Below are 16,835 nucleotides of genomic sequence, written 5' to 3' on the forward strand. Positions count from 1 at the left end.
TTTGAAAGAGGAACATTTTCTTTGGACACCCTCCTCCCTGCTTTCTACAAAATATTTCACTATTTTCAGCTCAAAGCTTTCTAAAATGTTCTGTGTAATTTATTTTTAAATCTTATTTTTTCATCCTTTACAGATATAAATAAAATCAAACTTATTAGAGCATTGGTTCCTAAAAACATTGACACATACCTTATCCATATGGCAATTGAGATCCTGGAAAAAGATGGTGACAACAGACGGTTAGACCAGCTTTCCTGTGATTCCACCAGAAAGAGATGTTTCCCCAACTCTGAAGAGAGCTGTTCAAGTTCTAAGAGAAGCAAGGAAGAAGTAGGTGCTAATACCAAGGTGTTAATTATATGTAGAATTTTCATACAGTGTCAGTTGGTTCAATTTGCATATTCTAATACTAGAATGCTATATTTTTTAAATGTATAAATTCTGATGTAAGGTTACTTTTTAATCTGTGCTTTATTTCTTTTGTTTTTCATAAATCTTATTTGAGGAAAGTGATTTTTTAAATGACAGAAAAAGGGACATGTAGCTCATCTATTTAGCTTTTTGTGTGGATTATCAGCTTAAATTTTACGTCTACCTCATCCTGGCTATATGTAGCCTGACAATTCTCTTTCTTTCATAGACATAGTTAATATTGGCTTTGAGCATTTGGCAGTTTATGTAGTTAATGAAAAGGAAAACAAATTTTGTTACAAATACCCCCCAAAATCAGTGTGTCTGTCATTCTGTCATTCATCATGCTTTGTTCCTGTTATACTGAATCTTTCAGGCACAGGAGTAATTGTTGTACATGGTCCTGAGTATATCCCAGCATACTTTTTGCATGATCAGAGAAAGACCATGAGTTTAGTATTATTTTAGATGGTATATTTATTAAAATTAAATGCTTTGGAAATTATTGCTCTGCGTGTTGGATGAGATGACTGTTCTTTGGTAATGATTCTATTAAATGATTGAATAATTTGAAAATTTAACCTTCAGTATCTTCTAGCTGAAATTATATCACTACATGATAAAAGTTGTGAAAACTAATAATTAACTAGAAAGCATAGTAGTAGGTGGTTGCTAATATTTATGGTAGGGCATTAGGGATTCCATTTTAGTTCTAAGGTAGTCCTTGTGGGATTTCCAGCAGTTAAACTCCTTTTCTCAATAGTTTAAAAATGAGAGGAACTGGTGTTTTTAAATTCTGTACTTCAGTTAGGTTTGCATTTAGACATGTCCTAGATAACCTAATGAAATTGGATTAAATTGGACTTCTTTTCATTATTTACACAATTGAGCTAGCTATAAGAAGGACATAAAAGAGAATATATGTTGGGATGGTGGTAGTGAAATTTGGCTTCTGTTTCCCAGCCTTTTATTTCTGAAATCTATACCAAGTGCCTAAAAGCTTAATTTTTATATTTTATTTTATTAAAAAAAATTTTTTAGCATTTATTCCTTTTTGAGAGACAGAGCATGAGCAGGGGAGGGGCAGAGAGAGGGGGGTAGACACAGAATCTGAAGGAGGCTCCAGGCTCTGAGCTGTCAGCACAGAGCCTGATGCATGGCTCAAGCCCACTGAGCTCAAGCTCACTGTCAAGATCATCACCTGAGCCAAGATGCTTAACCAACTGAGCCACCCAGGCACCCCTAAACCCTTAAATTTTTACCAACTTCTACCTATCAGTAAAGGAAAAGGTCTAACTTGTTATTTTTTCCTGATTATCGGTACACATTTATGTGAAATACTGTATTTAATAACATACTAGCATTTGGCTTTTCCCTATCGAAATAGCATCAGATGCCGACAACAGAGTGGGGAGATTTGGGGGGACTGGGTGAATGGGTGGAAGTCATGCTGAACCTACTGGATGTAGTCTTCTCCCCCCACCCCCATTTAGAGGAACAAGGTTATTGGGTCTAGGAGGTGGATTAAGAGAGGAGTGAGCCAGCCAAAGTATTTTTCTTTCAACCTCCTCCTAAGTACAGAAAGTATTCTACCCTGAATACTGTAGAGCTGGTTTCACGTGTTTCCTATGTGAACAGTCATCTTTTCTGCTAACCTGGATTGTATCTCTTAGTCTATTTCATCATAAGATTATGAGTCTTCTAATACATAATAATGTGAAAACAAATTCTTTGTATTAGTTGATGCGTTGTACTTTTACATGTGTTGTGGTTGCTGTAGAAGTTCAATCGTGCCTGTGTTTAATGAAGGAAAATTAATTATGTCCTGATAATTGGCAGTTCTGATCCAACATATGTAGGTACACAGTGGGTTCTTTAAATACATCTTTTTTAAATTTTTTTAATTTCTGGAAAGTTTTCTTAAATATTACTTTTTAGTATTTGTCCCACTGCTTTATATTTCTTCTTCAGGGACTCATACTGTGTCTATATTGGATCTTCTTTGCCTAGCTGCATTAGTTGTCACTTCTCATGACTTCTTTCTAGTTCTTCATTTCTCTTTAAAATTTTCTTCTTTTTCCCCTTCTATACCTTTGGGCAGAATCTGTTATGTTTATGGCTATGTTCCTCGTAGTTTAATGTTCACTTCTATACACTTTTTTCTTTTGCTTCTAATTCTTCACTGAACTTCCCTCCTTTTTGAATTTTTCTGATTTTGTTTTATGATGTTCTTTCATGTTCTGAGTAAGCTTCTTCATGTTTTTCAGCTCATTTTGAGAGGTTACAGTTTTATTCTGTATCTCAGCAAGTCTTCTGGTGTCAAATTTGACCTTAATACCTTCCTATTGTTCATTTTTGTGTGAAAGTAGTTTTCCTGTACTGTCAAAAGAAGGCGTGTTTCGAGATAGTTTTTCCAAGCTTACAGGGCACTCTCTTCTGTTATTTTGTGTAACATTCAAAATATGGAAACTTAGTTTATGAGATATACTCCTCTGCTACTCTTCCCTTTGTCTCTCTATTACTTGTCCTGCTTGATTTGATTGTATCCCAGGGGTTCTCATAGAAGACAGCATTAGCTGGTCAGGAGTGTTTGCAGGAAGCCATGACTCTACCACTGTAGACTCCTTTTAGTCACTTGCGGTTGGGTTGGGCAGGAGCCCTCGCATTTTCAGATGTTGTTTTCACATTAATCTACCATGGTTTCTGATGACTACCTGTGGGCTACTTTGGGGTTCTTCTCTTCTCAGGTACCTCACTGCTTGCCTCTGCTTTCTCTCCTACACAAGTGGTACTGTGCAGGCCTTATGGCTGTTGGTTTGTCCTCATGCACTATAGTTTGGATTTCCTTGGAATACCTTTAAACTTAGTTTCATTGTAAGTGTAGATGATGAGTTTTTGGTTTTGCTCTCCATTTTGTTTTAATGGTGGCATTCAGAGAGATTAAAAAATGATGCTGCTGCTTCCACCATCTTCCCAGAACCCTCTCCCCCAAATCACTTTTTCCTTCTCATTTTTCTTCACTGCCTAAGAAAGACTATATGTGATATTTCCTGCCCTGCCACTAAGTTTCACTATAAATTAAAATGTACAATATTATTTACGTACTATTTTGAGATACTCAGAAAAATGCCTTATGAGTGATATCATTATTGTGAAAATTCAGTACTTCAGAAAAATTAGAATTTTCTTAAGCTTTCTTTTTTTTTAGGCATAGATTTTGTTTTCTCTTTTTTGTTAAGAAAATAGTGCATGCTGTTAACTGTTTTGTATTCTATAACAATTCTTAAAGTTGATAGAAAACAACCTTGTGATTTTTCACTGAAAGATAAAAGTCACAGAATTTCACAAAGACTAACTTCTTGGAATCAGCCAATCAGCAATTCAAAAATAGATTTATTTACAGATTCTCATTCATAGGTAAAATTGTGAATAGAACATATATATTTCTGTTTGCTTACACATGTATGTGCACATATAATCAACAAATGAGTTACTGCTTTGTATTCTCAACTTAATAATATTTCTTAATAGAATTTGGAATATAAAAAAGATATAAATTCCCCCTAAAATGTTATTATAATTGCTGGGAATTTTAGTTGTCTACTGCATAAAGGAAATAGTCACTGAAAGGCATTGTTTCTGTTAGGTGACTTACTTCTCATAATTTAAGTCTCTCCAGATACTTATTGTTGAGACTCAAAAGATGCCCTCAGTGTAAGTAAGCGTTTTCCTTCTTTCTCAGTGAAACAAGATCATTATTGTAATTGTATGGTAAATGTTGAAGATTGTATTTCATAGAAATGTTATAGAAGACAAAACACTTTTCAGTGATTTTAGCTACTAATTAATGAATGCCAAGAATAAATAAGAATGTGTTTTGATATCGTGCATTTATTCTCATTTAACTTTTCTAAGTAATCCCGTGATGCTATGTACTGTTATTCTCATTTTCTATGTGAAGAAATTGAGGTGTAACTAACATTCATAAGGTCATACATTTAGCAAATGACTCAGTTAGAACTCCAACCTAGTCTGTCTTGTTTCAAAATCCCTGTTTATTCCATGATTTTTGGCTGCAAGACTTAAGGTTTTTTTCTCTGCTCTGTTACTATTCAGATGTCATGCTCTGTTTTACTTTTTGGTGTTGTTATAATCTTAACTGATTTCCTTTTTCCAACACACACAGGCATTCAAACTGTAATTGTAAGCAAAGTAGGCTTCAGAGGATTGTGATGTTAAGATCTTATGGGAAGAAAAAATATCTCTGGATCAGTTTTCTCTCTGCCCAAATGCCTTTTGTCTGTGCCACTTTATATCCCTAATATTTATTATTTTTGAGTCAAATATAGTGTCATACTGTAGATATAAATCTAATCTGTTCTCCTGGGCTTCTCTTCCTTGTGAGGAAATGGGTACCCAGGGGAAAATTTGCTATCTCAGCCTCTTTTTTTCCTTTAGCTTTTGCTAAAGGGTGAACAACTCTTTCTTTTCCATTGAATGTCTTTAATCAAGCTGAAATAGCTAGTAGTTTTTACCTTTTCTAAATTCATGGTTTCACAGTTTTCTGTTAAGGATATTTTACTTTTTTTCCCCACCCTTAAATATTTTGAAACCATTTTTAAAAATTTTTTAATTTTTTAATTTTTCAAAAACACTTTTAATGTTTATTTATTTTTGACAGAGAGGCAGAATACGAGCAGGGGAGGGGCAGAGAGAGGGGGAGACACAAATCTGAAGCAGGCTCCAGGCCTGATGTGGGGCTCGAACTCACGAGCTGTGAGATGACCTGAGCTGAAGTCAGACACTTAACTGACTGAGCCACCCAGGCATCCCTTTGAAACCATTTTGAAACATAGAAAACATAATAAAACATAACAAGTAATTGATGAACAATATATAGGTAGAGTTTTCATTCTTGAAATTAAATAAATTATGCTTTTTACCTTAAGGTAACAGACACATTATACCTTAGATGAGCTCACCTTATCGTAAATCTTTCACATAGTTCAATAACTAAACCAATTCTGCTAGACTCCAAGGTATACTCCTGTCAGACTGATTTTTTTGTCATGTCAGTGTGAGGCTCTGTGGTCAAACTGAGATAACACTAATTAATACCATTTTAGGCTTATGGGACATAACTTAAAATTGTTTTATCTTTTTCAAGTGCAGATCATAAGGACACAGCCACTGCCTTTGGGTTCTTAAAATTTTTTTTTCAGGGACTTTTTGACTTAGGGTTCTGAGGCTTCATTTGGTGTACAAATAAATCCCCTAAAATTGTTAGAAGTGGATCTCCAGTTTTTAGCAGATTCTCCAAAGAGTCTTTGAGCCAAAAAACAAAAATTGTTTTCATTTATTCACTGGCTGTTTTTTGAGTATCTATTACGTTTTGGCAACTCTGCAAGGTGTCGGTGGTTGCTGAAACCACTCTGTAGTCAGTCTGCCATTGGAGACATAGAAATATATTTTTTCAAATGCTTAATGTGATTTTGTGTGTGTGTGTGTGTGTGTGTGTGTGCGCACACACACACATGTGCACGCACGCCCAAGCAGATGCCTTCCTCAGAACATTAAATTAACCATGTTGGTCAACCTAGAGCAAATATACATGAGACATAAATCTGAAATAATACCCAGTTCTTTCCTTCTCAAATGTGTGTGCATGCTTAAGTGCCTAAGAATAAAAAACAAGATGGCAGGCATTTGCCTAAAGAGATGATACAGTGATTTTGTCTCTGTTTTCTTTATTTACTTTTCATCCAGAAATAAATCCTGTAGCTCTCACTATTTTGTTTTACTCAGCAAGGGAAGGGTGGTGGGTGTATATTCATTCAGTAACCTATGTTACTTTTTACAACTGATATACATTTTCAATATTATAAATATGTCTTTTTCTCTTTCTTTCCTATAGATTTCACTTGTAACCTCAATGAGAAAATTACCTGAGTGGTTTGCCAAAGAAAATGAGACTTCAGCTGAGACCAGCAAGCAATCAATGGCCAAAACCAAAAAGAGAGGTCTTTTTAGTTAAATTGGTGATTGCCAGAGGAATTATGTGTGTCTTGCTGTATTATAAGAGGGGATCTTGTTTCATTTCTGAAAATAGCAGGGGCCAAAATTTCAGTTTAAAAATTATTCTAATCTCTAAAGTAAAACTCACCTATTTGTTGAACAGCTGGCATCTCCTTGTACAGTTACTTGAGTCTTCCGAGAGCCTGAGTGAGTACATCATAGAATAGAGTAATAGTTTCCTTTAAGATTGCTTTAAGAAACTCTGTTACTGCTCAGTTTTCTAATCTCTTTATTTCAACAGTATATTTGGAAGTTTTAAGGAGTGGTGATTTGATATAAATAACAGATTGGTAGTTGTGTGGTGATTGTGTGTGTGATATAAATTCTTCATATATTACCAAAATTCATTCTTGTGAATTAAGGAAGCATAGTTGTTTTACAATTGTCCTTGCTATCTTTAGAAGAAACTCTTACATACATTGATAAATGGTATTAGTAAACCAGACCAGTGAAAATGAAGCATTTTGAATTCTATGTAAGTAGGTAAAAATAATATTACAAAGGAGACCAATTGCATTGGGCATCTGTGCCCTTTGATTTTATATACTACTTTTTTTATTTTTCAAATAATAAATTCCTTCATACTGAATGTTACAAAGATATATATATATATGTATATATATATATATATACATATATATATATGTATATGTATTTTTTTTTAACTTTTATTTGCTTAATTACTTTGAGCACCTTTAGTTTTTGAGGATGTTGGATTCGATTCTAATACCTCTTTATGTAGTATGTGCAACTTTAGTATCAAAACCCATACTCATAGTTAATATAACTTTAACCAGTTCACCATATGGCCTTTAACTGAGTTTTCTGTGACTAAAAATAATTGTTGTTAATAAAGAAGAAATATTGCAGAAGAAGTAGAAAATCCAGAGAAATGAAAAAAAAAAAAAAAAATCGCCGGTGGTTTTACCATTAGGTAATCAGTTGACCCCTTTTGTGTATCCTGCTAAACCTCTTTATATTCACTTTATTTCTTTGTTATATGAATAATACATGAATGTATTTACTTTGTAAACACTTAAGTGAAAACACAAAAGTCCTCTGTAATCCCATTTCTCACCATGTCAGTACCAGCCCCTTTCCAGAAGGTAGACCCCATTAAATGTGACCTATAGCTCTCTAATCATTCTTCATTCATTTATATGCTTTACATATACATCTACACCCACATTCTTGCTTTTCAACATGAATCAGAGTCCACTACATGCAATTTCCTGCAATAAACTCTTTTCACTTAATATGTTATGAAGAACTTTCCATTTGAGTATATATTTTGGTCTGTCTCATTTTTTTATAGCTACATACCATTATATCTGATGAATATACTATAAAGTTATATAATCACTTCTCTCGGTGATTTTCGTCATTTTTCTAAATTTCAGATTATGTCTAGAAGTAGAATTAGTCAAATTTATATTTCACTTGAAATGCTCTGAACATTTTTTTTCCTCACGTCACTAAGTTGTTTTCCACAGATCCTTTTTTTGTGGCTTTCTATAGTACAGGGATTCTTAAAGTGTGTGGTCTGCAGACTTTTAGGAATCTTTGAGCCCCTTTCAGGGGACCTGCAAAGACAAAACTATCTTCATCATCTCAAGACGTTATCTGCCTTTTGTCCTCTGTTGCGATATGTGCTGAGTCGTAAGTAAAACCACTGGTGCTTCAGTGCAGATCACGGCAGTGACACCAAATTATTGATTTTATTAATTCTCAGTCCTTAACACACTTTGCTCTGTACCAATATGTGATGGTGCCCTCCAGAAAAAGCACTTGTTTAATTGTTTCAATTGTGAATTGAATTAGTTCTTTTTTTCCATGGAATACCATTCTTACTGAAAAGAATGACAAAACTGTGATTGGTTATTCAGACTTGGGTGTTTGGTGAACATTTTCTCAAAACTGAATGGAGCCACCCTATCACTTCAAGGAAAACTGATGGTTATTTGTTGCCAGTGATAAAATTTGAGATTTCTGGCAGAATTCATAGTTTTGGAAAACTTATGTCTGCTACCAGGAGTTTGAAAGCTTCCCATAATATAAAGACTTTTCTAATGAGATGTTAATCCTGTGATTAATACATTTTTTGTTATCATACAATGGTTTTTGTCAACATTTAGAAGATCTGCATAACTCAGTGAATTAATATTTTCTGGATGACTAATATATGATCTTATAAAATCATGCATGGGGGGTAAATGATTCATTCAAACCACACAATGGCCCAGTGGATTTTAATGTAGGAGAGTAGGAAAACGTTCATTTATACTTTCAGATATAAATGTTTTAGATTACGTACTGCACCCAATCTTTAAGAAACTACAGGTGTCCGGGACGCCTGAGTGGCTCAGTCAGTTAAGCGACTGACTTTGGCTCAGGTCGTGATCTCAGCGGTTCATGAGTTCGAGCCCTGCGTCAAGCTCTGTGCTGACAGCTCAGAGTCTGGAGCCCACTTAAGATCCTGTGTTTCCCTCTGTCTGCCCCTCCCCCTCTTACACTCTGTCTCTCACTCTGTCTCAAAAATAAATAAACATTAAAAAAAAATTTTTTTTTAATAAAAAAAACTACAGGTGTCCAGCTTTGGTATAGTTCCAGAGAAGCGTGTCTATAATTATCTCGAAAAGCTATTAAAATACTCCTCCCCTTTTGCAACTACTTGCCTGTTTAATGTCATACTTTTCTTCAGAAACATCAACCAAAAGAATGCTTGAAACAGACTGAATATAGAAGCAAATCTGAGAATCCAGACACCTCTGTTAAGCCAGACAATGCCATTCTTCTCACTATTTTGTGGGGGATATTTTTTAAAGATGTATTTATGTTACCATGTGATGGATTTACTGCTGCTTTTTTAAAATTAATAAACATTTCTTTAAAATTTCTCAGTTTTAATTTCTAAAATGGTAAATAGTGATAGATATAACCAACATTAAGAAAAACTCTTTTGGGTCCTCAGTAATTTTTAAGAATATAAAGGAGGTCTGAGACATATGCTGACATAGTATTTTCTTATATACACATACTATGAATTATTTAGCTGATTTCCTATTGTTGCACATTAAATCACACCCAATTTCTCTCCTATTTTAATGCACTGCTTTGAACATTCTTGAAATGAAATATGGTAAGAACTGATTAAGAACTGATGAACTGGACTTTAGTCTCCCAGGTGTATCATCGTTCTTCAGCAATTCTTGGGCCACAAGCTGGCCTCAGGTTCATTCTTAAAAACAAAGGGTTTCTGGGGGCACGTGGGTAGCTCAGTCAGTTAAGCATTCAACTCTTGATTTCAGCTCAGGTCATGATCTCACGATTTGTGGGATTGAACTCTGCATCAGGCTCTGCACTGACAGTGTGGAGCCTGCTTGGGATTCTCTCTCTCTGTCTCTCTCTCAAAATAAATAAATAAAAGCTTAAAAAAAACAAGGGGTTTCTTTTAGGGTATTTGTCTTATGCTATCTCCTCTACAAAGTATTCATTAGGATCTCTTTGTGTTGTTTGTCATTTGGAATTTTGATTATGGAGTCAGACAACACCCTGACATTTATTTAGAATTTATTAAAAAAAAAAAAACAAAAACCTGTGTTAGAATAAGAAAAGAATATAGAATAGTTAGAATAAAAAAGAATATAGGATTCTTCCTGTTCAAAGAGGTTGTAATAGAAGTAACTAAGAACATGAAAGATCCAGTGGCATGGCTATAAAGTCATTTTTTTTAATGTTTATTTATTTTTGAGAGAGGCGGGGAACTGAGGAGGGGCAGAGAGAGAGGGAGACAGAAGATCCAAAGTGGGCTGTGCACTGACGGCAGAGAGCCCAATGAGGGGCTCAGTTCATGACCTGAAGTCGGACGGTTAACTGATCCACCCAGGTGCCCTCTAAAGTCTTTTTAGAGATGACTAGACATTTATCTGTCTTACGGGAAGCAAAGAAATGCAAAATCAACAAAAACACTGAAGAGAGTTCACTGCAGTCTTAATGGAAGCTGAAAACTTAGGAGTCTTGGCCACCTGAGAAAGTGCCACATAATGAATTTTTCTTAGGAAGGCAATCCAAAAATCATTTGGGATAAAGTACATACATCCTTACTAGGTAAATGTATTTAAACTTTGGAAAAGATTAAAAATAAGTAGAACATAAAGTAAATTAAACCTTTGGTAATAATATTTTAGGATTAAGGAATAATAGGTATATATTTGATATTGTGAGCATTTGAAATGCTGGAGATAATTTAGCTTTTAGAGGAACAGCTTATTCCTGTGACTTCAATTTAAAATGTATCATTGAAAAATTAGCATATGCTTGTTCTTTTAAAGTTGAAATTATACCAAGTTTAACATATTATTGGAATATTTAATAAGAATTTAAAAATTTGTTATTGCATGAAATTCTATCACCAACAAATTACACTTGTAGGAGGAAGAAAAAAGATCTAATATGCTTACTGTTAATACTAAGGTTAATATTAATATTAGTATCCATTCATTAAACCCAGAGCTTTCATTATTTTTCAGAAAATTAATGAAACTTCAGCCTTACATCCAGCTTCATCTTCTAACTCAATTTAAAAGGATTAATGAGAAGCGTGTACTCAGTTATTCAATACTTCTGCATTCAATAAATGTTGGCATTCATAGGATGCTAGATAATAGACTGGCTTCACAAGGAAGGAACAAATAGAAGAAGAAAACACAATATGGATCCCATGCTTAAGAGACGAGAAGATATGCTCTGTGAAGAATTAACAAAAAAGCATCTCACAAAAGTATTTTCTTACAGGAAGCAAGATATTTTGAAGAAAATACTTACATCATGAAGTCTATAAGATACAAGAAAACAATGACCAATGTGAGAGAAAAAAAAAAAGGAGATCATATAAAGGAATCATGAAGCTGATCATTCATTAAGCATTTGCCGTGGCCACACCTGGGCAGTTAGCCTTCAGTACAACCTGAAGTTAGAATCATGTATTTGCTTATATTTGTGTAAACAGAATGTGAGAGTGGGGAAAAGAAATCACAATATATGTATGAATATGTAATCAGGTGGGGTTAGGGGCCATGTGGGACTTTACTTATTATTTTTAAATTTTGACTGAACTTAAAGTTGATAAAAATTTTAAATTCAGGCTGTTTCTAGCAGGTGTATGATGGCACCTTTTTAGCAAAACTGGCATTCCTGCTTCTTCCCCATCATCCCCTCTGTGGGAGAGGAGTATTGGGTGAGAGAGAGAACTTTTACAAGGGAACGCAGTTTGTGGAGGGCAACAAACTTTTCATCTTCTCTTTTCACTTGAGCCTTCCATGGAAGGCTTTTCACTTGAGCCTTCCATCCTTATTCCTGGAAGACTGAAGGTGTTGGAGCAGTGCACTAGATTAAAGAGTGTGATCTCTCTAAAAGCCTCTGAGCTGCTTCAGCAGAATACCCGTTGCTCCTGGCACTTGATAGAGCAGGATTATGACTGCAGATGCCAAGGGGCCAGCTTGCTCATCACCATGTGGCACAGCACGGATGTGCTAATTTTCTGTGGGTTGAGTGAGTGGACTTCCCGGAAGGAGCCAAGTTTAAAGGCCATTCTGAGAGTACCCTCAGAAGAGGGTCACCTATGGGGTATGGGAATCCCAGCAGCAAGAACACACTTGGCAGGAGGTTGGAGAAAGGTAATCCTTCCCCCCAACCAGACCTGCAGAAGGACCAACTAATGCACCCCTAGAGAGCTGGCATTTGGATATTTGCCAACAGATTGAGCATCTGCCAGTCAATTAGTCACAGAAGCAACCAAAAGGGAATAAGCAATTCTGCTAGTCAGTCATCAGATTTTCTTCCTCCTCCTCTTCCCAACCCTAACTTCAAAGGGTTAGTGCATGGAAGGGGGAGGTGACATAGAGGAGATAGCTACAGCCATCAGTCTAGCATGAACTGGGGTTGGGGTGGAGGTAAGAAGAATTTGAATCAGATGTGCGATTGAAGATGGAAAACCGAATTGAGACTGTTCCAATATCCCAAAGAGATGGAAATTAAGCTGAGATATAAAAGGAGCAACTACCCAGTGGGACTAAGGGGTTTTTGACACTTGGTAGGAGTTGCGAAAAGTAGAGGTTTATGTTTATACATATATCTGCCTGTAATATCTGCTGTAGGAGGGCAAAGAAGTGGACTCAAACACTCCTAATGGTTAATGATATTTCTTATATTGGGGGAATAGAAGGAGAAGGGTGGAAGGGCCAGATATTTACATTGTTATAATCTCTTAGATCTATATTGGGGTGCCTGGGTGGCTCAGTTGATTGTGTCTGACTCTTGATCTCGGCTCAGGTCATGATGTCACAGTCTGTGAGTTCAAGCCCTACACTGGGCTCTGCGCTGACCGTGCGGAGCCTACTTGGGATTCTGTCTCTCCTCTCTACCCCTCCACCACTTGCTCTGTCTCTGTCTCTGTCTCTCTCTCTCTCAAAATAAATCTAAAAAAGAAATTTAAAAAATAAATCTATATTGCTTTTTAAATTAAAGCTAAGGTAGGAGGGCATCCCAGGATGATGGCACAACAATAGGTTTGCTTCCACCTGGTCGCTGTTTTAACTTCCACCTGCCTCTCTTGCTGGCTAGGACTGGCAGGTGAGCAGGGTCTCAGAGTGCTGACTCTTGCTGATGAGACCAACACCTGGAAGTGGGGAAAGCTAGGTCAAAGGTAGGAATGTGAAGGATACCAAAGAGATGCCTGGACATGCAGGGGAAGGTTGGTCTAGGTTTTCTGGGATGTGTCAGACCTTTTGGATTCCAAAAGAACAGATCAAATTCTTTTCATTCTCCAGGTAGAAGAACTCCATGAGATTGAGAGGATCAGGGGCCTATCCTATTGCTTTGACAGGTATCTGATGACCTACCTCCTTTGAGACTTCTAGGCAGCAGAGCCTTAATGAGAGGACATCCCCTGCCTTTTCCAAGAGGTGAGGAATCCTTAGGGTCAGGGGTCATCCTCCCTTGAAGAAGCCCATACCTGCCCCCCTTTCTAGACCATGTTCCCAGTACATAGGACCCAAGAGTGCCTGGCCTAAACATTTCTGAGTCCCTAGGAGCCTCTGACCTTGGTTTTACTCTTTGGTGTGCTCATTTCTCATCATGAAGGGTGGTTAGAAATGGCTATTTGCAGGGGTTATGGACAAGGCTTGGATGTCTAGGCTGAGTGTTCACATGTATGCACAGGAGTTCTTTGTGGTGAAGAAAAGAGCCAAGGGCAGGAAGAGTGAGCTCTGTCCATGAGTGGATTCTGTGTACACAAATAGCACAGTTTCCCTTTATAACTTCCTCTGGACTTGAGTAGGTAAGCATATGTTCAATGAAGTCTGTTTTTACTAGCCATTTTACTAGCTATGTGACTTTGGACAAATAGACATTCTGAGACTCAGACAATTTGTAACACGAAGAGAGATTAAACTCAATTCATGTAGACCATTTGACAATGGTTGGCATACATAGTTGGTATTCACCCAGTTGTAGCTGTAGAAATTTCTAAGGGAAAAGGCAGACTTTGTCCTGGGTATCCCGAGGAGGCAATCTATCTCCCTAGATGTTACTTGAGCACTACTTGGTGAAATCACTGTGGTCCAGTGTGTGCCCCTTATTTTTCTTGCTCAGAAATTTGGGGTGTCCACACCCAAAAATGGATCCTTCTTTCAAGAGTAGATTCAGGCTCTCGTTCAAGTTGACAGAGATGGAAGTAAATATTCAACAAATTATGTGGAGTACCGGCTGTGTGCCTGGCACTGTCCTAGGTGCTAGGGATACAACAATGGCAAAACAAAACATGTTACATGGTAAACATTACATGGTGATAAGCCATAGGAGGACAAAGTAGGGAAGACAGTAGGGAGTGTTTCAGTCTGGGTCAGAGAAGACCTTGCTGAGATGTGAACTCTGGAATTAGCATGGATTTGGCAACTTTTGCTGTGACCTTGAGCAAATCAATCCTCTGTAAACCTCATTTATTAATAGCATTTTAAAGAAGAGGAAGCAGTCTTAGTTGGAGAATTACACAAAGTACAGCATTTAGCATAGTTCTTAGCACTGTGGGAATAATGAATGTTAGCTATCTCATCCTTTGCCTATAAGAAAGCTATGGGAAAGCCACATTATAATCAGAAGATTGCCTAGTGGTTCAGTCAAAGAGAAGGGAGTTGGGTAATTTTGGTATTTAAAGAAAGGCGCCAGGTAGATTTCCTGACGTACTAAAGTAATTGTTACTTTTCATTTAACAAAGGATACAAAGGGATGGGCATTCCAGAAGCTTTTAAGAAAATAACTGGAATAATAAAATATTTGGAAGTTGATGAGATATTCTGGTTCATGAATTGGTTTTCTGTGAAGACATGGCCTTAACATTTTTGAATAGAAATTACTTTTAATTTCCTCTGGGTTCATTGTAGCTGATTAAGGGTAGGGATATTTAAGCTTGGGAGTCCTGACAGTGCAAGACAGAAACAAAGAGGGAGAAAAAGTCATCTGCTGGAACTCTGTAAGACTTAGAGAAGATATGGGACTTGATAAGCCGCCCAGACCCTCTTTGACTTAGATCCTAATGGGGCAGTTTAGTACTTTTATTGACTCACTTGAATTTCATACAGTTTTAAGCATCCACCAAGAATCTATCATCAGTTTCTTTCTTTCTTTTGCTCCTGTGGCTCATTTTCACACTGGGAGTGACGGAAGGAATATTTACCTAGCCGGTGAAAGAGCACCACCTACTGGTAAATTTAGGTAATTTCAGGTTTATGGTACACGGGGGGGGGGGGGGGGGGGGGTGGATCGTTTGTTATGGTTTTGGCCGAAGGTTCATGGCTACTGTGTCAAGACGGAAAGGAAGAGGTGTTTACTCTGGGCGTTTCTATGAGTCACAGAGAAGCTGGAGTCTGTTCATTCATTTATAGAGCAGCAGGGATTTGAATTAAGCCCATTCATCAGTTCCTATGCACAAGACATAATAGGCTTTACTGTTCTCAACTGGAAATTTTCCACTGATATGTATTTAGAAATTTTTGTGGCTCCTCACAGTCCAGAAAAGGGCTTCTTAAACTTTCTTCTCATCTATCACACCATCCCAGTGTAGAGAATCCCACAGCCTTATAGAATGAGAACGATGCTTAGTCCTCATTTGACAAATGTGATGGTTATGTCTAGTCTCCAAACCTAGATTCTAAGTGTCTTGAAGATAGAATAATAGCACTCCTGTAGAGAGCATCTCAGAAGCCTAGGGTAAGTACTGTACTGTTTATCATCCTGGATGAGACCTGCCATCAGGCCACCCATCCCCAGCTGTGATAACTGCAGTCTCAGGATTATCTTGTTACGGAATGAGTTGTGTTCCCCCCAAATTTGTATGTTGAATCCCTGACTGTGACTATATTTGGAGGTCAAGTCTTTCAATGGGTAATTAAATTAAACTGAGGACATTTGGAGATGGGGAGGGAACATGCTAATCCAATATGACTGGTGTCCTTCTGAGAAGAGGAGATTTGGGCAAGGACACCCCCAGAGAGGGAAGACCATGTGAGGACACAGGGAGAAGACAGCCTACAAGCCAAGGGGAGAGGCTGCAGAAGAAATCAACCCTGCTTGCTGACCCCTGGATCAGCCTCCAGAACTGTGAGAAAATAAATTTCTGTTGTTGAAGCCACCCAGTTTGTGGTGTTTTGTCATGGCTGTCCTATCAATTGAGTTCCTCAATTGTTCAAATTCATCCTGAAAACCTGACTATCACACAGTCTTTCTCTGAGCAATGTTTTCCCTTCACACACTCATTCTGTGGAGTCCCCAGTGTGGGAATTCTAGCCTCAACCTATGTCTTCCCTTTTCAGACTTCTGTTGGGAGATGCTGAGCTCATCCAGAGCAACGGAAAGGGGAATGGAAGAGAATCAGCCAGGAGTAAACTCCTTGACACTTGAAGATGCCCTGTCTGCATTTTTAGGGCTCTCAGAACCTCTCAGCCTAAAATCAAGGCCTTTTGCAACTTGGCACTAACATTTTGTTAAAAAGGAAGTTGCAAATAGACTATATGTTCATCAGAAAAAATAGAAACACAATTAGAAAAATAAATTCTTACGATCTGCCCACCTAGAGTTCACCGTAGTTGCAATCAGGGGTTTGCTTTTTGGCTCAGTTTGAAATAGGTTTTGACATTTCGATATGTTCACATCATTTATTTTATTTTATTTATTTATTTTTCCATTTTTTATTTTTATTTTATTTTTTTTTATTTTTCAATATATGAAGTTTATCGTCAAATTGGTTTCCATTCAACACCTAGTGCTCATCCCAAAAGGTGCCCTCCTCAATACCC

The 16,835-nt window shown here is 37.0% G+C and overlaps 1 protein-coding gene across 7 annotated transcripts in view; it reads left to right on the forward strand.

The window, feature by feature from the left end:
* WRN (WRN RecQ like helicase) overlaps nt 1-6,588 on the forward strand; it is a 151,574-nt gene extending 144,986 nt beyond the window's left edge. For all 7 annotated transcript variants that reach the window (XM_042934474.1, XM_042934476.1, XM_042934475.1 and 4 more), the window contains 2 exons: nt 134-330; nt 6,326-6,588. In XM_042934474.1, coding sequence (XP_042790408.1) covers nt 134-330; nt 6,326-6,445 — 317 coding nt within the window. In that variant the 3' untranslated portion in view covers nt 6,446-6,588. The remainder of the gene's footprint in view (nt 1-133; nt 331-6,325) is intronic.
* The last annotated feature ends 10,247 nt before the right edge of the window (nt 6,589-16,835 follow it).

The sequence above is a fragment of the Panthera leo genome, chromosome B1 (assembly GCF_018350215.1).
Source record: "Panthera leo isolate Ple1 chromosome B1, P.leo_Ple1_pat1.1, whole genome shotgun sequence".
NCBI lineage: Eukaryota > Metazoa > Chordata > Mammalia > Carnivora > Felidae > Panthera > Panthera leo.